We start from the raw sequence: 19536 nt of genomic DNA, 5'->3' as shown, positions 1-19536 counted from the left end.
GGCCAGAGGGAGGGAGGGAGGAAGGGAGACATACATACAGTTTTTCATTATGTAGCCCCAGTTGGCTTTGGAACTTGCTATGTAGATCAGGTTTTGTAGTCGGAGTTTTCCTATTCCACAGCCGCTCTCAAATAACACACTGAGGATTATATTAATTATAAAAGCTCGGTCAATAGCTCAGGCTTCTTACTATCTCTTACAACTTTAACACATTTCCATTAATCTATATTCTGCCACATGGCTTTTACCTCTAACCCATTTTGTGTGTTCTACTTGTTCTGTGTCTGGCTAATGACTCCTCTGACTCCACCCTTCTTCCAGCATCATTTTAACCTGATTTTTCCCACCTAACCTCCTTCTGCCCAGCTATAGGCCAGTGATTTCTTTATTAGCAAATGAGAGTAATACATATTCATAGTGTATAAAAAGATTGTTCTACAACCAGGCTGTCCTCACACTCCTAGAGATCCACTTGCCTATACCTCCCAAGTGCTGGGATCAAAGGTATATTTCATCACACACAGCACCAGCTTTCTTCTGAGGATATGTAAATAGCCCCTATTGGTAAAGCAGTATCTAAGAAGAAAGTCTAAGGTTTTGGTGAGTTAAATTGTGGCTGTGCTGAACAGTAAGGTAGAATTTAAGGGCAAAGACTCTTACATTTTGTTATTAGTAGCAATCTTTGTGGTGTTGACTATTTTCTCTTGGTAATCTTGATTGCCTCAAGAAATATTTCTTTTCCCAGTACTTGTGACACTGTGTTTGATAAATACTTTGCTTTTACCATGTCATTTTCTATGTGTGAGAGCTTGGTCTATATGTCTCTTTTTCCTGAAAGGTTCTAAGTCCTTTAGGCCATGCCAGCCATAACTGTAGGCAGTGTGTGAGCCTCACCCATAGTCAGAGCAGGCAGGGCTCCTCAGCCTCACTGCTGACATGACTGGCAGATGGTTCTGTGTTGTGAGTATTTGTTACAAGATGTGTACTGTTGGATGTCTTATGCTGTTGGATGCCCAGCAGCGTCTGCCTCCTACCTGACCAAACATTTCTTCAGACTTAAATTTCCCATCGGGGAAAAATCACTCTCTCTTCAGAACTACTGTTGTAGACACTAGGAAATTTGAATGGTAATGTCAGCTTTGCCACTATCCCATCATATTTGGTAAGCTGTTTCACCTATAGGCTGAAAGTTCCTTTTCCTGAAAATTGAGAAGGAACTTATTGGGTGTTTCATCTGTTTTGTGGATTGCTTTTAGAATCCTTAAACCCAGCTGAGCGGTGGTGGCACACACTTTTAGTCTCAGCATTCAGGAGGCAGAGGCAGATGGATCTCAATGAGTTCGAGGGCTACAAAGCAAGTTCCAGGACTGCCAGAACTTACACAGAGAAACCTTGTCTTGAAAAAATAAAAACAAACAAACAAACAAACAAACAAAAGACTCTTTAAGTCCTTGAAAATAGAAACGGATTTTATATGTTTTTCTGGGATAACATTCTTTCAGAATTTTTTCAAACTTACCTTTTGGGAGTCATACCCCAAAAGATTAAATGTTGATAATGTGTATAGATAATATGCATAGTTATTTTCTTCTTTTAAGATATACATTTCTTTTGATAAACTCCATTTGTGACTTTGTCCCACCAGGATCTGTTATTGCTGGCAGAGCTGTACTCTGCATGATTTGTTTTGTGTTTTTGAAAAAGGTTCCCAATATATAGCTTTGGCTGGCTTAGCTCAATATGCAGATCAGGCTGGCCTCAAACTCATAGATTATTACCTTATACCCTGTGCTGGGATTCAAAACAAATGCCCATGCCTAGCCTCTACTTCCTTTTGAAACTTGCCTCTTGAGGCAGTGCTGTTAAGCAAATAAGGGCAGTTTCTAGCATGTGCAATAGATCATTCAGGTATGGTACCATTTGGTGTTTCTGCTCGTAGCCTCTTTTTCTTAGCCTTTTAAACCCAGCATGACTGACTGCATGTGTCCCAGAGCTCCTGAGTCAGCTGGTCACTATTTCTGGACTGATCAGATTTCAGGGCCTGGAGTTGGCCCTGTGAAACTTAGTCAGACTGCTGCTTTCTAAGGCCTCACATCTGTTAGAACAGGTTCTCCTTGCATTTAACCTCAAACCCATTCTGCTGCTCCCTTTGAGAAGCCAAGGGTATATCTCTTAGATTGGATTTTTAGCCAGAGTTTACTTTTGTCATGCTACTGAGCAAGGATGTGAACTATGCTGTCTTGTTCTTTTACAGGTGAATTTGGAAGGCAAAGCCAGTCCTTTGTCACTTCTACAGATGGCTTCCCCGAGTGGCTTCTGTTCATTGATTCGCTTGCCCAGGCTGATCTATGGAGGCAGAACACTACCAAGAACGCTTTTGGACATACTGGCAGATGGCACCATCTTGAAAGTAGGAGTGGGATGCTCAGAAGATGCCAACAGGCTTCTACAGGATTATGGCCTCGTTGTCCGGGGCTGTCTGGACCTCCGCTACTTGGCCATGAAGCAAGGGTATGTTTGTATGCATGTAGCTATGGGGCAAACATTATACATTATACATTATACAGGGGATCAATAATGAAGCATTTAGAATTCCATAGACACCGAAAGGCTTTGAAAATGCATGTTGAACTTGTGAGGAGACATATCAATGTGTGAGAAAAGTTTGGTTGGCTAAATTTCTTTTTTGATCAACCTCTCATCACTTGTAAAGGAGAGGTTATGAACCAGTGGCCCACTGGCTAAGTTAGAGCTGTAGGGTTTGTTTATTTTTTTCCCATGTGAAATCACTTTTAAATCCAGAAGACTAAGTATAAGAATCTGTACTAGTGGTTTCTCTTCCAGAAATTAGGTGACCTGGCCTCAGAGTTCTGAGTTACAGATGGCAACAGTGGGCCAGGTTTGGGATTTCCTTTTTTGATTCCTGTATTCAATTTAACTTCCCAAGTCTTGACCACTCCTGTGGTAGACCTGACTTCTGGTCAGCATTTTAGTTTGCAAACCAGCCTTAGGCCCAAATAATGGTCAACCTTGTCTTGACTTGGAGAGGGAGGCTTTCCTTCTTAGCCTTTTCTTCTACAGAAACTCTGTTTCACTCCATCTTTCAGGGGTCATAATTTCTCAGGTACATGCACAGTCCTCATTTATCCATTATTTATTTATTTACTTGAATTTTATTTATTTATTTTTATGACTGTTTTGCCTGAGTATATGTTTGTATCTGTGGAAGCCAGAAGAGGACATCAGATTCCCTGAAACTGGAGTTACAGAGGGTTGTGAGCTACTATGTGGGAGCTAAGAACTGAGCCTGGGTCCTCTGCAAGAGCAGCAAATGCTCTTAACTGTTGAACCGTCTCTTCAGAAACCATAGTTGTCATTTATACTCTCTGGGCATTTGGAGACACTTAAATGAGTGTATGTAAATTGAAAGTGCAATCTGTTCTCTGAGGCTGAGGCAAGGAGGGTATGAGTATAAGGTCAGCCTGGGCTAGATCATGAGCATCTGTCTCAAAAATGCCCCAAAAGATAACTAGGCCAAAGATGAATATTATCGTGAAATGATAATATACAAGTTGTGGTTAGAAAGAAGAATGAAATTGTGGCCAGGTGGTGGTGCACACCCTTAATGCCAGCACTCTGGAGGCAGAGGCAGGCAGATCTCTGTGAGTTTGAGGCCAGCCTGGTCTACAGAGCGAGTTCCAGGACAGCCTCCAAAGCAATATAGAGAAAGCCTGTCTTTCCTCCAAAGCAATATAGAGAAAGCCTGTCTTGAAAAAAGCAAAACAAAAAAGAATGAAATTGTGTGTGTATGTATTTGGGTGCACATGCATGTGTGGAAGCCGGAGGTCACTGTGGAGGGTCTTCTTCAATTATTTTTTATTACATTTTGTGGTTGTTTGAGACAGGGTCTCATCATATAGCCATGACTGACCTAGAACTCAATATCTAGATCAGGCTGGCCTTGAACTTACAGAGACCTACATGGCTGTCTTTGCTTCCTGAGTACTGAGTTTAAAGGCTTGTACCATCACTGCCCAGTTTTCACTCTTTTTTGTTTTGTTTTGTTTTGTTTTTTTGAGACAAGGTTTCTCTGTGTAATAGCCCAAGCTGTCTTGGAACTAGCTTTGTAGACCAGGCTGGCCTCGAACTCACAGAGATTCGACTGCCTCTGCCTCCCGAGTGCGTGCACCACCACCACCCAGCATCACTTTCTTGTTTTGAGAGAGTCTCTCACTCAGTCTGGAACTCACAGATTTGACTAATCTGTCTGGTCAACAAGCCTCTGTCTCTGCCTCCTGGCATTGGGATTACAGGTGCATTCTGTCTGTCACACCTGACCTTTTTATATAGCTGGCTGGCTGGCTGGCTTCCTTTCTGCCTGCCTTCCTGCCTTCCTTTTATTTTTTTATTTTTTAAGACATTTCTGGGAAGATAGCTAAGTGGGTAAAAGTGCTTGCCTAAGTTTGAATCTCCAGAACCCACGTAAAGTCAGTGAAGTAGTGTATATGTAAATCCCAGAGGTCTGTATGCTGTGAGAGGTGGAGACAGGAGAATCCCAGGAAGCTCCTTGGTCAGCTAGCCTGGCATATCTAGTTGCGAACAGCAAAGAGAACCTGTCTCAAACAAGGAAGAAGAGAAGGACAGATATTCAGGGTTGCACCCACACATGTTCACCTGCAGTTACATGAATGTGCATACACATGTATGTATACACACACACACACACACAAAGACTTAAACATTTTAAATGGATTAATGAATAAGATTCCAAGTAGCCCTGCTGGGTCTGGAACTCCATGCAGCTAAGGAAGATCTTGAACTCCTGATCTTTTTGCCTCCACTTCCCAAGTCCTAGAATGATAAGACTGTACCACCATACTTGCTCTCTTCATGTTTTCTGTATATATGTGAATTTCATTCTATTTACTTAAAATTTTTTGTGTATGTGTGTGCATGTGTGTGTGTGTGTGTGAGAGAGAGAGAGAGAGACAGACAGACAGACAGACAGACAGACAGACAGACAGTCTCCCAAGGTACACATGTAGAGGTTAGAGGACAACTTGTAGGAGTTCATTATTTCCTTATACCTTGTGGATTGGGGATTAAACTCAGCTTGTCAGATTTGGTGGGAGGTCCCTTTATTCCTGTGCCACCTCACTGGCCCACTGATGTTTTCTTAATTGGTTAGTCTCTGATTGTCGAAGATCAATGATGAAATCTTTTTGTTACCCCTCATCAATTTTTAAATGATTTATTTATGTTTATGTGTACAAGTGTTTTCCCAGCATGTATGTAAGTACTCCCCATGTGTGCAGTGCCTGGTGCGGCAGAGAAGGTGTCAAAATTCCCTGGAACTGGAGTCACAGATGGTTGTGAGCTGCCTTGTGGGTGCTGGGAACCAAATCTGAATTCTTTGGAAGACCAGCAAGTGCTCTTAACCTGTGAGCCGTCTCTCCAGCCCCCTGCAACAGTTTTAATCAGAAAGTTTTGAAGAACAGAAACAATTACTGGTTTTTATACTCTTACCTCCTAGATGACAATAGCTTTGTCATTTTTATTCATATATATAAAACATAAGGCATGAGTACCATTAAAGGACATTTGGTCTGCTTACAATTCTTGCTACATATAGTGCTGCAGTGAATATCCACTTAAGTCTTTGTCCTTTGGATAAACTCCCAGAAAAGGAGATGCTAGATCAGAGAGTTTTTGATATTTATTTTTAAACTTTTTCATAATGATCATAAAGAGGGCCAGCTTACCAATTTTATGAGTTGAATTGATTTTTATGCTCCATTGATACTAGATGTATGTGTTTAAAAAACAAAACAAAAACCATTGCAAAACTGATAGCAATTCACCATTTTCTTTGATTTCTTGTGCTTACTTGTCTTCTGTTAATTGGTCATTTAAAAATTTTCCTATTCATGTCATTTTCCCATTTTTGATACATGATTTTATTTATTTCTTATAGAAACAATATACTCTGTAATGGGCTTAGCCTGAAATCACTTGCTGAGACTGTTTTGAACTTTCCACTCGACAAGTCCCTTCTACTTCGTTGCAGCAACTGGGATGCTGAGAATCTTACTGAAGACCAGGTACTTTTTATCAGAGTAGTTGATTCTAATCTTCAATATGAGTATTGGGTAAAGTAGACTGTTAGGTGATACATTAAGAGACCTATTGCATTTTAGTTTTGAATGTGACGGATACTCCAATGTATCGATGGTTCAGGAGTAGACTTACAGCAGGTAGATTGGGCTAACTAAATGTGTAGACGGAAGTTTCTTTTCCATCCTGACCCACAGCCTTTTGGTCCCAAATAAACACAGAGCTTATATTAATTATAAACTGTTTGGTTGAAGGCTTAGGCTTCCTATTGGCTAGCTCTCTCTTAATTATTAACTCATTTCTATTAATCTGTGTATCTCCACATGGTCTTGGCTTACTGGTGATGCCCAGACCTCTTGCTTCCTCGGCAGCTGCATGGTATCTCTGTGTTCCTCTTCCCAGTATTCTTCTAGTCTGGTGGTTCCACCTACACTTCCTCCTGACTACATCCTGCCTGCCCATTGGACAAAACAGCTTTATTCATCAGCCAATAAGAGAAATACATATTCACAGAACACAGAAGGACCTCCCCCATCAAATATGATCTGAGGGCGAACGAATCAGTTCATACACACATTTCTCTTATGGCTCTTTATTCTTCAAAAGATGTTATTCCCAAAGTTCTCTCTCAAAAAGCTCTCTGTAAGATTTTTCCTCAAAAGTTCTTTCTCTAAAATCTCTCTCTTAAAGTTCTCTTTAGAAATTCTTAAAAATTCTCCTAGAGTTCTTTCTAAAAATTCTCATAGATCTCATAAGGCTTCCAGTTTATATACCCAATACAGATAAAGTGCTGTAAATCTCACCATAAGAAACAGTAAGTAGTTCTCTGTCTTTCTCATCCCACTGTTTCTTTTGCTCTTCCTTCTCAGAGGCCACCACTTTAATTTTTTCTGGTAATTACCTTTATACTTCCAGATTAAATGCATGTGTCATTCTTTCTTATTTGTGCATAGTGTGTTTTGACTTTAGTTAAGGTTTTTATTGCCATGAAGAGACACCATCACCATGACAACTCTTATAAAGGAAAACATTTAATTGGGGTGGCTCACTTACAGTTTCAGAGGTTCAGTTCATTATCATCATGATGGGGAGCATGGCAACATGCAGGCAGACGTGGTGCTGGGGTAGTAGCTGAGAGTCCTACTTCTTGCCAGCAATAGGAAGTTGACTGAAATGCTGGGCGATACCCTAAGCATAGGAAACCTCAAAGCCTGCCCCCACAGTGACATACTTCCTCCAACAAAGCCACACCTCCTAGTAGTGCCACTTCCTGAGAGATTATAGGGGCCAGTTGCATTCAGGCTATCATAGACTTTTTTCCTTGACTTTTCAAGACTCTCTGTGTAGCCTTGGTTGTCCTGGAACTTGCTCTGAAGACTAGACTGGTCTTGAACTCACAGAAATCCACCAGCCTGTGCCTTCTGAGTGCAGGAATTAAAGGCATGCACCACTACCGCCCGGCCATGTTTTGACTTCTTATACAGAAATTATGACCCAGTTCCTGGATCTCAAACAAGAATTTATTCCCTACTCTATCTTCCCAATATAAGTAAATAGTCCATTTCATCAGGAACAATACTTTGTTTTCTTAGGATAGAATATTAATATTTTTATTTCCTTAGTGTTCTCTACACTATTGACTTAACCCCAGCCTGTTTAGGATGTAAATTTTTCATGACATGCTCTAGGCATAGACTTAGTTTTTCCAGTACCATACCAAAAAAAAAAAAAAAAAAAAAGAGAGAGGGAGAGAGACATAAAAAAGGATAAGAAAAGCTGGGTGTGATGGTGAACTCCTTTGATCCCAGCAGAGGCTGGCTGGTCCCTGAGTTCAAGACCAGCCTAGTCTACAGAATGAGTTCTGTGACAACAAGGTCTAACTCATTTAGGGGCTTGTCTGTCTCCTGTCTCTATCAAGATGCTGAGGTAGGAGGCTCACTGCAGTTTGAGGCCAAGTTGGTCTACAAGGAGACCCTGTCTCAGGAAGCAGGGAGAGAGAATGAATATGAGACTCTGAATTATGCTAAGTGAGAAAAGCTAGTCACAGAGATTATATAGTATGTGATTCCATTTCCATGAAACATCCAAAATAGGTTGCTTCAGTAAAGAACAGAGAATTGCTAGAGGATATATGATTTTTTGTGTGTGTGTGAATTGGCCAGTGTCCTGATTGATTCTTATTTATAATTGCTTAGTTCTGTTCGGATGCTAAAATAATTGAACTAGATACCTGAGTGAATTGTATGGCACATGGTTTAGAGCTCAATAAAGCTATCATGTAAAAAAATAGTTTATTGGTAGTGGTATCAAAATGTGTGATTCTTACTATAGTTTTTTTTTTCTGGTATAGAGGATTGAACCCAGCACCTTGTGTGTACCAGGCAGGCAGTCTACTGAGCTATAGCCTCAGCCCTATTTATGATGCTTGATTACATACTGAATCAGGAATCCTAATTTGTAAAAGACTAATGTTATTAGGACCATTGGAGACAGTAGAACTATGTATCTGCTAATGTTCTTGTGTTGCACCAGCATTAAAGTTCTTAAGTGTTATGATTATGCAGGAGAATTCCTTGAGCTGAGGAAATACATGCTCATATATTTAGAGGTGTAGTATCTTTTTTGTTACATTTTTATTTATTGTGTGTGTTCCTGAATGGCACAGTGTGCTTGTGGAAGTCAGAGGACAACTTGAGGGAATCAGTTCTCTCCTACCATGTGGAACCTGGTGATCGAACTTGAGTGGTTAGACTTGGCAGCGAGCACTTTTACCCACTGATCCCTTCTTACTGGCCTATGGTGAAATATCTTCATAAGTGCAATTTAACTTTAATATGCATCTGGTAAAAAAAAAAAGTATGGGATATTTGTGTTGTGAAGAGTTAAAGCCAGTAGTGGTAGTCCGTGCCTTTAATCCCAGAACTCAGGAGACAGAAGTGAATTGATCTTTGTGAGTTTGAGTTCATACTGGTCTACGTAGCATGGTCCAGGATAGTGAGACCCTGTCTCAAAATAGATAAAAAATGAGCATTAAAGCATTTATTGACAGTTATGAATGTCAATTCTCATATTCCCTTGGCCTCTTTAGGGCTTGAAAATGTTCAAGATAAAATTTAGTGGGGCAAAGTTTATTGTTACCAAAGTTGAAGCCCAATTTATGATCCTCATTGCTATGGAAATGGAGACTTTTTAAAGGTGCTGGGATTAAAGATATGTGCCACCAACACCAGACTGAGAGTTAATAATTCTTAATTGGGACCAGCAAGATGGCTCAGTGGATAATAGTTCTTGCCACTAAGCCTGGAAACCTTAATTCAATCCCTAGGATCCACTTGGCAGATGGAGACAATCGACTCTAGAAAGTTGTCCTATGACCTCTACACACACACACACACACACACACACACACACACACACACACACACACACACACACACACACACACACGCTGTGGCACATGTAGCTGTACATACACGTAGATAAACAATGTGACAAAATATTTAAGAATGCTGTTTTTTCTAACTGTAAGCATAGTGATTAAGATTTCAGAGAATAAGGGGCTGGAGAGATGGCTCAGCAGATGAGTACTACTGCTCTTCCAGAGGACCTGAGTTCTATTCCCAGCTCCAAACATAGTGATTCACAATCACCTGTAACTCTATTCCAGGAGATCCAGTGCTCTCTTCTAGCTTCCATGAACAGCAATTACACATACATATATTTGGTTAAATACTCATAAAATAAAAATAAGTAAATAAAACTAGGTGATGGTAGCACGTGCCTTTAATCCTAGCACTTGGGAGGCAGAGGCAGGTGGATCTCTGTGAGTTCGAAGCCAGCCTGGCCTAGAAAACAAGTTCCAGGACAGCCAGGATTATATATAGAAACCCTGTCTTGAAAACAAACAAATGAGATACATATCAACTTGTCTGCGCAACAGGGCTGAGAAACTATCTCTTCCTGCCCCAAAATATTAAAAATTTAAATCACAGGAGCTGGAGAGATAGCTCAGTGGTTGGGGCTGCTCTTCCAGACAAGGTCTTACTAAGTAGACCTGGAAATGTATGTAGACTAGGCTAGTCTCAAACTGACAGATCTGCCTGTCTCTGCTGGGATTAAAGGTATGTGCCACAAAACTTGGCTTTTTTTTTTTCTTTTTAATGGTGGTAACACATGAAAAATGATTTTATTAAGATTAATTTCTATGTAATAAAATTGACCTATTTAAAATATCAGGCATGGTAACACATGTAGAGTGTCTCTAACTCAAGGCCATTCCAACCTATATAGCCAGATTTTGTCTCAAAAAGGATAAAGTTGGGCATCCCACTAATCCTAAGCAGGTTTAGAAGCCCAAGGAGTTTGTCCATCTCTGTTTTTCCAATTCTGGGATTACAGGCAAATGTCACCATACCCAGCGTTTTTACGTGATCTCTGGGGATCAAGCTTATGTCTTTATGCTTGTAAGGCAAACACTTTACCAACTGAACTATCAATGCAACTGCCATAATAGACTTTTTATTTATTTATTTATTTTGGTTTTGTATTAGAGATAGAGCCTCACGCTGTAGCTAATATAGGCCTTAACCTCAAGGCAGTTTCCCAAGTGCTGGGATTAGCAAACTAACAAGATTTTAGACTGCTAAGCAAGTGCTTCCCTGAGTGGAGTTCACGGCATTGTGATTGGCCTGTCTTCCACATCCCGCTGACCTCTGACTTTTCTCTTCAGGTAACTTATGCTGCCAGGGATGCACAGATTTCAGTGGCTCTCTTTCTCCATCTTCTTGGATACCCTTTGTCTAGAAATTCCTGTGAGGAGGAAAACAATGACCAAGTCAACTGGAGGAAAGTCTTGGAGAAATGCAGGGCTATGGTAGACATCCCATTCCGAAGCAAGGGACTTGGCCGATTGTGTGAAGAGCTTAATGGGGAAGCACTGGAGTTTCAACAGAAGCCAAGAAATAGGAAGGCTAAGCCTGATGGAATGATGCCAGGCAGCAACCATGGGAGAGACCCCAGGAAGCATAAAAGAAAGCCCCTGGGGGTGGGCTATTCTGCCAGGTAACTCATTTGTTCCATGCTGATGAAGAGCATTACCCTGAGTCAGGCAGCAGAGACTTTCCAGGGTTAATGAACCTTTCCCTGCTGTTAGTGACATTTGGACTATACTCTTTTATTTGTGTATTTTTCTTTTCCCCTTCTTTTATTTTTCTGTTTGTCAATTGGAATAGAAATGAAGAGAACTTACCCTAGCTTTGTCACTGACTGTATAGGCCTGTAACTTTACCTGTAAAAGAGGTATGGGGCCATAGAGATGACTTGCCAGGTTGAGGCACTTGCTCCCAAACCTAATGACCTGAGTTTAGGCTTCAGGACCCACATGGTAGAAGGAGAGAACTGACTCCCAAAGTTGTCCTCTGACCCCAAATAAGTGGTAATGAAATGTTTGAAGGGGATATAATTTTTATCCCTTGTTTGAGAATGTTATGAACATTTGTGCCTCTCCCCAAAATAAATAAGTGGTAATGAGATATTTGAAGGGGATATAATTTTTATCCCTTGTTTGAGAATGTTATGAACGTGAATAACATGAAGTCCTAATATTTACCAGGATAAATGCTTCAGATTTCTTGTTCATGAGTGTTTCCAGCCCCATGCCAACTTTATTGTGTAGCTAGTGAGACTCTCCTGTGTGACTGACACCTCTTGAGGAGGTTAAGTAGTAAGTGCTTTGGAGTGGAAGTGCGATCTCTGGAGCATGGCACCTCAGGAATGAGATGATTAAATTGAGGGAAGCATTGCCTGTGAACCAGAAATCAACCCACACGGCCCTCATTACTTTATCTTGAACTTTTACAGTTTTCATTTACTGTTTAATTCAGTGATTTGGCAGCTTTTGGTGCTCTGTTCCTGTTTTCATTCACAGCAGAGCTCTGTGAACAACTCCCAAATCACTTCCTGGTGTCTCAGTCCATAAGTATAAAAACTAGAGGCCTTAGGAGTTCATTTGTTGCCCTGTGTCCTAGCCAGTGCCTCCTGAGGATTGACTGTGGTTTCCTGCCTGTTTTTCCATATGTAATATGATTGATTCTGGTGTTGCAAATAGTTTGAATCACTCAGAAGAGAGTATGGGAAGGTCTTGGGTAGCTTGGCCAATAGCTTTCAGTATGAGGTTTCTTTTCCTTGCAGAAAATCGCCTCTTTATGATAACTGCTTTCTCCAAGCCCCTGATGGGCAGCCCCTGTGCACCTGTGACCGGAGGAAAGCTCAGTGGTACCTGGACAAAGGCATTGGAGGTATGAGACTCATTTATCATAATTTATTTATACTTAGGGTCTTGACGTGAGTGGGGTATGGAAGAGAGTGAATAGAGGAAGGCAAAGAGACTCTGAGATGTGTGGGGCTAGGCATTCTCTACTAGCACATAACAATAGTTAAAGATTGCTTCCTGGTGGTGGAGGTGGGAGTAGCCCAGCACTGATGTGTTTTCTTTTTCCTAAGAGCTGGTGAGTAAAGAACCTTTTGTGGTCAGGCTGCAGTTTGAACCTGCAGGAAGACCTGAATCCCCAGGAGATTATTACTTGATGGTTAAAGAGAACCTGTGTGTTGTATGTGGCAAGACAGATACCTACATCCGGTGAGTATTGTGTTAAACTAAGTAACTGCCTCCTGTGGGAATTGCCTGTGTAGTCACCTGCCTTGGTTAAGTTTTCCCACATGGCAGAGTGTCTTAGTTAGAGTTTCTATTGCTGTGAAGAGACATCATGACCATGGTAACTCTTACAGAAGAAAACATTTAATAGGAGTAGCCTACATTTTCAGAGATTTAGTCCATTGTTATCATGGTGCAATATGGTAGTGTGCAGGCAGATATGGTGCTAAAGAAGACGCTGAATGTCCCAAATCTTCTCTTGCAGGCAACAGGAAGTGAATTGTCTCACTGGGTGTAGCTTGAGCATAGGATACCTCAAAGCCCACCCCCACAGTGACATACTTCCTCTAACAAGGCCTTCTCCTACGAGGCCACACCTCCCATTAGTGCCATGCCCTTTAGGAGCCATTTTCTTTCAAACCACCACACAGAGAGACTTCACTCTACAAACATTGCAGTTTTCCTAACAGCTTCATCATTCTGCCTGGCCATCTCTAATGGCCTCTATTCCCCTTAAGGGAGACCTTGAGGCTGTACCCCAGTACCCTCCCTGAAGCTTTCAAGCTTTCTAAGCCTTAGTATTGTTTATAGAGTTCTCCAAGGATGTTCTTTCACATTAGGGTTCCCATTGTGAACATGAGGCTGACCACTGGGCTTGAGTACCTGTGTTTGCGCTTTCTCTGTGGCCCCTGTGCAGTATTTCTCTTCTTTTTCTTCCCTTCCAACTTCCCTCCCTCCTTGCTTCCCCTTTTCCTCTCTTCTTCCCACCATTCCTAGTGTGTTTCGTAATTTTTTTAATCTTAATTTTGGTTGGACATCATTTTGAACCAAAATATTTCTTTTCTTTTTTTTCTGAAACAGAGTTTCTCTATGTAGCCCTGGCTGTCCTGGAACTCCCTCTATAGACCAGGCTGGCATTGAACCCAGAGATCTACCTGCCTCTGTCTCCTGAGTGCCACCACCACCTGGCTGAGACAGAATATTTTTATATAGCCTTAAATGTGGTTATCCTCCTGACTTAGCCTTCCAAGGGCTGGAATTACAGACTTGTGCCACATTGCTTCTCTTTAGTAATTCACTTCCAAATTAATTAAAGTGGGACAACTGTTGCCACTGGGAATTTTCCTTGAGAACTTAGTTGTACGTAGACAATGATGGCAGACCTTGGTGAGCTGAGAAATAGTGTCCGGGTGAGGGAGTCCTCAGATAAAGGAAGTTGGTTTGCTCAGCCCACCAGACTTTTTAAGAGTTATTGTGAGATGTCAAAAGCCATTATAATATCATTTCATTTCTCTTAGACTCTCCTTTCTAGGAACACAGTGGTTGTTACTAGTCTCTGCCATTGAAGCCTGACAGCAGGGAGTCTGTACTTACTTCAAGGAGAGATAAGCATAGGTAGATAAGGCAGGCAGGTGGGCCTGAGAGTGACATAGGTAGTATTGCCTTCATGTAACCTCTATTGAGTTGTGCTGCCCAAGCCTTCCCAGTCACATTTAGGCCCAGGTTAGACTCCGAGTAGTTCATCTGCTGACTCCATATGTGGTCTGTGTCATAAGCTAATGAGCACTACTCTTGGGGTGGGCTCGTTCCAGGAAAAATATCATTCCACATGAGTATCGCAAGCATTTCCCCATTGAGATGAAGGACCACAACTCCCATGATGTACTGTTGCTCTGCACCTCCTGCCATGCCATCTCCAATTACTATGACAACCATCTGAAGCAACAGCTGGCCAAGGAGTTCCAGGCTCCCATTGGCTCAGAGGAGGGCTTACGCCTGCTGGAAGATCTAGAGCGTAGGCAAGTGCGTTCTGGAGCCAGAGCCCTGCTCAATGCAGAAAGCCTGCCAGCCCATCGGAAAGAAGAGCTGCTGCATGCACTCAGGGAGTTTTATAACACAGATACTGTTACAGAGGAGATGCTCCAAGAGGCTGCCAGCCTGGAGACCAGGTATGACTTACTGTTGTTCAGAGAAAGGATGGGGAATGACCCAGTGACAGCAGCCCCCAGTGCTTCATGAAAATGCTTGTTACAACCCCCAGTGCTTGGCCACATGCTTATTAATCTAGTATCTATTTGTTTAAGATACCATGGGACAGAACCAAGCAGCTTGAGAATTTCTATTTCATAGGAGATGGTGAGATGGCTCAGCAGGTTAAGGTGCTTGCTGCCAAACCTGACAACTTTACTTGGATCCCGAGGACTGACATGGTGGATTGAGGGAACCAGTTCCCAAAGTTGTTCTCTAACCTCTACACATGTTTCATGGCATGCTTGCACGTGTGTACTTCCACATGTATATACATACAGACAACACACTCACCTAAATGTGATTTTTTTTTTAAAAGAGAGATTTGCCAATTGTGAGGTATCTGTTGTTGACTCTATAAGGTCAAATGTAGTTGGTCTCATGCATCCTTCTGGAGAGGTTAATCCTAAAGTGAGCACATAAGATGAAAACAATAATCAGTTAATACCCTGAAATCTCTGAATTGCCATGAAGTAAATAAATTATATGTAGTTTTGTGTCTTCATACCTAGATTTTTGAGAATTTTGACCAGTGCATTCATTCATATTTCTTGTCTGAAGCTACTGGATAGAATTTTGAGCAAACCACTGTCCTATTTAATCTTTTTTCTTCTTTCCTTTCTCTTTTCCCCTTCTTCCACATGAGTACATAGTTGAATTAATATGACATAACTCAATGTTTCTAAACAAGAAGTTTATGATCCTGAGGCATGAACGTGTACATGGCTCCAACAATAAGCATTGTAGGTTACTATGCAGCTGTCAGTTTTTTACAGGATTAGAGATCCATAAAAGTCTGATAATGTGGCTGATAATAAAGGAGTAAAAACTATATTTATATCAACAAACATTTATTTCTTTATTCAAAAGTTTGTTTTACTCATACTACTGATCTACCACAGCCTAGAGATACTGCAAATATTTCCTAAACAGATACTTAAAGACACCCTGAAGTACCAAACTCATAAATTGTATTTCTAATAGCAACTTAATGACTTTTTACTTTTACCTTACATAGTTTTTAATTGTTTAAAGTTTTCCCCCCTCAGAACAGGGTTTCTCTGTGTAGATCTGGCTGTCTTGGTATCCTGGAACTCACTCTGGTCTCGAACTCACAGAGGTCCTCCTGTCTTTGCCTCCCAAGACTTGGGATTAAAGGCGTGCACTGCCATGGCTGACTAGCCATATACCTTTCTATAAGCAGGTCCCTGAGTTAGGTGATAGATTGAGACTGTGTCAGGATGTTTGGAAACATTGTAAATTTATGGGACTAGGCATGGTGACACTCCCAGAGGCAGAGGCAGGTCGATCTGTGTGAGTTCAGTGCCAGCCTGGTTTACATACTGAGGTCTAGGACAGCCAGGACTACATAGAGATGCCCCGTCTCAGAAAGCAAACAAGAAAAAAAATGGGAAGCTAATGAGGCAAATAATAAAACACCTGCAAATATTGGGAGAGCCCAAAGTTGCTAAACTGGCGGGAGCGTGGCAGGAGGACTGGATTAGATACTGAGAGGAAAGAAGCGGGGAGCAAGGTGCTTTTGAGAACGGTGGTTTTTCCCTTGAAGGAGGTAGAGGGAAGCTCAGCTCACATAGTAAGAGCAGTTTTTATGGTTTCCTGTCTAGCTGGGGACTAGGCAGGGGTTCATCTTCTACAGTACACTGTCTGCACAGCTGAGCAGCCATGGGAACATCTCACTATGACTAAAACACTCCCTGCCAATGTGGTCTGACTCTGTGTGTGTGTGTGTGTGTGTGTGTGTGTGTGTGTGTGTGTGTGTGTGTGTGTGTGTAGGCACTAAAGAAATGGACTGCCTTGAATTTGTGTGTGTGTGTGTGTGTGTGTGTGAAGAAGGCACTAAAGAAATGGACTGCCTTGAATTTGTGTGTGTGTGTGTGTGTGTGTGTGTGTGAAGAAGGCACTAAAGAAATGGACTGCCTTGAATTTGTGTGTGTGTGTGTGTGTGTGTGTGTGTGTGTGTGTGTGTGTGTGTGTGAAGAAGGCACTAAAGAAATGGACTGCCTTGAGTTTTGCACCCAGGTTTGGCAGTGTTCTGAGAAGCCAGGCTATGTGGGCTGATTTAACAGCCTTATTTTAATACTGATTATGGTTTAGAATAAATAATTAATGGCTTACAGAGAAGTAAGCTATTCCTGAGTAGCCTTGGTTCAACAAATACAAGATCAGTATTCCTTACCCATCACCACGGTTCCCTATAGGACTGATTGTATGTATAACTCAAAACCCTAAATGCCTTCAGTGTGAGCCTTATATGCTAAGTATTAAGAGGTGAGAAAAAAAGATATTTTGTAAACATTAAAACAGTGTGAATTTTGTGGTCTCTCTCTTATCTGCCTGTGGGACTGCCAGTGCTTATTTAGCTCAGATCATCTGCACCTTCATGTTTTGGCAGAATATACAATGAAAGCTATATTCCTCATGGGCTGAAGGTGGTACAGCGTCACACCGAGGGTGGGCTGCGCTCCCTCATGCAACTGGAGAGTCGCTGGCGTCAGCACTTCCTGGACTCCATGCAGCCTAAGCACCTGCCCCAGCAGTGGTCAGTGGACCATAACCATCAGAAGCTGCTCCGAAAGTACGGGGATGACCTTCCCATCAAGCTGTCATGATCGCTGCTTCCTGCTGTTTAATGTCATTGGTGGAAGCCCAGATGACTGGCTCATAGTGCTAAGCTACACTAACTCCAGGTACTGCTGATGGAGCAAGGCTGTTGTTTTAAGGGGAGCCTGTGGTTTGGAATTTTAACTGAGGAGTCTATTCTTTCTCCTCCTTTATCCCCTGTTTTTGTGTGCAAGGGAAGCTTGGCCTTTATTTCCACTCCCCCTCCCTGGAGTAACTTTGTCAGACTCTGAGAGACGTTTGTAATTCTCCTCTCCACTGCATTGCTTTCTCTGGGGCAGGGAGAAAACTTTCTTCTGGAGTTGAAGAAGTGCTCCAGAGTCAGATTCGTATTCCTAATTTTAATCTTTCTTGCTTTTCCATATTTGTTTATTAGGGTCTATCCCAACTGTATTACTTGGATTTATTTGACATGCTTGAAAACGTTCTCACTTTTGCATATAGGACCAAAGCCCAGCTTACTGCCATGTGCTTCTTCCTTATCACAGGGGAGTCCTTTTCTGGAAATGAATTTTCAGCTGGGTGGGACCCAAGTATACACCCTTTCCTAGGAGAGCTTTGATTCGTTGTTCTCTCCTCTGGATATCTACTTGGCGCCTATCTCCTGTCCTGCTTCTGAGGGTTATCATTTCTCAGAGTCAGTGCCCTCTCCCATCAGTGTTCACGGTCCATTGCATTTGCAATACTGACCTCTCCTTAGCATTTAATTCGCTCCCAGAGCCTTTGACCAGGTGAGGATGTCACCTCCCTTGGAGCCTGGGAAGCTGAGATTAACTGATACATTAGAAGTTTAAAAGGGTAATGTTTCATCTTTCAAAATGTTAGACTACTACTTTGAGTATGAAATCAATTTATTAGCAATTAGTATTTTTTCTAAACTATTAGGGAAACTTTCTTATTTTATAAGCTCTTAACAAGCTTGAACAGAATTTTATGGCCAGAATCCAACAAGAGTTCTATTTTGGAATTGTACCCAAGTTGGTTATAACCTATCTGACATTGATAAATAAAACAACTTCAAAGCACAAGGCTCAGTGACTGTAAATGTGAAACTTTTCTTACTGACGTTATAGAATCAGTAGGTATTCTTGGGGGAGTTGCTATTTATTCTTCAGAGTCCCTGCCTCATGGCAGTAGTGTGATCCTTACACATGGATATACTACCCACACTGCACCGCAAGCTCTTGGGCTAGGTTTGCAGTCCACAAATGCATGTGTGCTGCACTCTGTCCCTCCGCCCTACCTTCCCACTTCTCCCCTCACAGGCATATCTAGGATCAAGACTAGACATTCTTAAAAACAACTAGTACCAGCTCTTCTGGGGAATCTGTGTAATGTAGAATATCATCACCAATCCTGTACCTCCTGGCTATGGGAACTCAGACTTGAAAAAGCCCAGGGATGAATGAATGGGAGGATAGCTTGCTTCTTGGCCATGGTAGTTGCCAGGCTCCCCACAAGATGGCACTAGTGTATAGATTTGTTTTTATACATGGTCACTGAATATAACTTGTGACCTGTGTTTCCAAATATTCGTAGTGAATTCTCAGTCACTTCTATAGCTTTATAAGAGCAGGCTCTCCAGTGGCGTCCCTGGTGAGGTCCAGTGCGAGAGTGACCCCAGCACATAGTGAACAAAACCAGTCTGTGCCATACAAGTCCTTTCCCCTTTCCTAAACAGTGTTGCCTTCTGGGTTGGAATTTGCATTCTAAGGCTGCTGAGAAATTGTGAGCCTTTTCATAAGAGTGAACGTTGTCATCTTTTTGTTGTTGTTGTCGGGCCGATCCCGTGTCCTATTCCCCCACACACACATCAAGACAGGATTTTTCTGTGTAGCGTTGGCTGTCCTGGAACTCACTCTTAAGACCAGGCTGGCCTCAAACTCACAGAGATACGCCTGCCTCTGTCATCTGCATTCAGGGAGCCACCACCACCCAGCAAAAGTTGCCATCTTAAATGAGAAAATTCAGGGTAAATCTGTTTTTCTGATATAAAGTACATGAAGCCCAGTGTGGGTGGCTCCTTTTTGTAGTTTCTGTGTGCAGGAGGAAGAAGCTGAAGGATGTTGAATTCAAAGCTAGCCTGGACTACACGGTAAGTA

At 41.9% G+C, this 19536-nt stretch overlaps 1 protein-coding gene across 3 annotated transcripts in view; it reads left to right on the top strand.

Annotated features, from left to right (window-relative positions):
• Positions 1–18462, top strand: part of Exd2 (exonuclease 3'-5' domain containing 2) — a 38556-nt gene extending 20094 nt beyond the window's left edge. For all 3 annotated transcript variants that reach the window (XM_013115424.3, XM_005072730.4, XM_040742830.1), the window contains 7 exons: positions 2255–2511; positions 5975–6101; positions 10844–11175; positions 12304–12410; positions 12616–12751; positions 14359–14715; positions 17208–18462. In XM_013115424.3, the coding sequence (XP_012970878.1) occupies positions 2255–2511; positions 5975–6101; positions 10844–11175; positions 12304–12410; positions 12616–12751; positions 14359–14715; positions 17208–17424 (1533 nt within the window). In that variant the 3' untranslated portion in view covers positions 17425–18462. The remainder of the gene's footprint in view (positions 1–2254; positions 2512–5974; positions 6102–10843; positions 11176–12303; positions 12411–12615; positions 12752–14358; positions 14716–17207) is intronic.
• Positions 18463–19536: the final 1074 nt, after the last annotated feature.

The sequence above is a fragment of the Mesocricetus auratus genome, unplaced genomic scaffold, assembly GCF_017639785.1.
Source record: "Mesocricetus auratus isolate SY011 unplaced genomic scaffold, BCM_Maur_2.0 Super-Scaffold_15014, whole genome shotgun sequence".
Lineage (NCBI taxonomy): Eukaryota > Metazoa > Chordata > Mammalia > Rodentia > Cricetidae > Mesocricetus > Mesocricetus auratus.
Note: the sequence above shows the minus strand (reverse complement) of the source record. Positions and strands in the feature narration are given on the sequence as shown.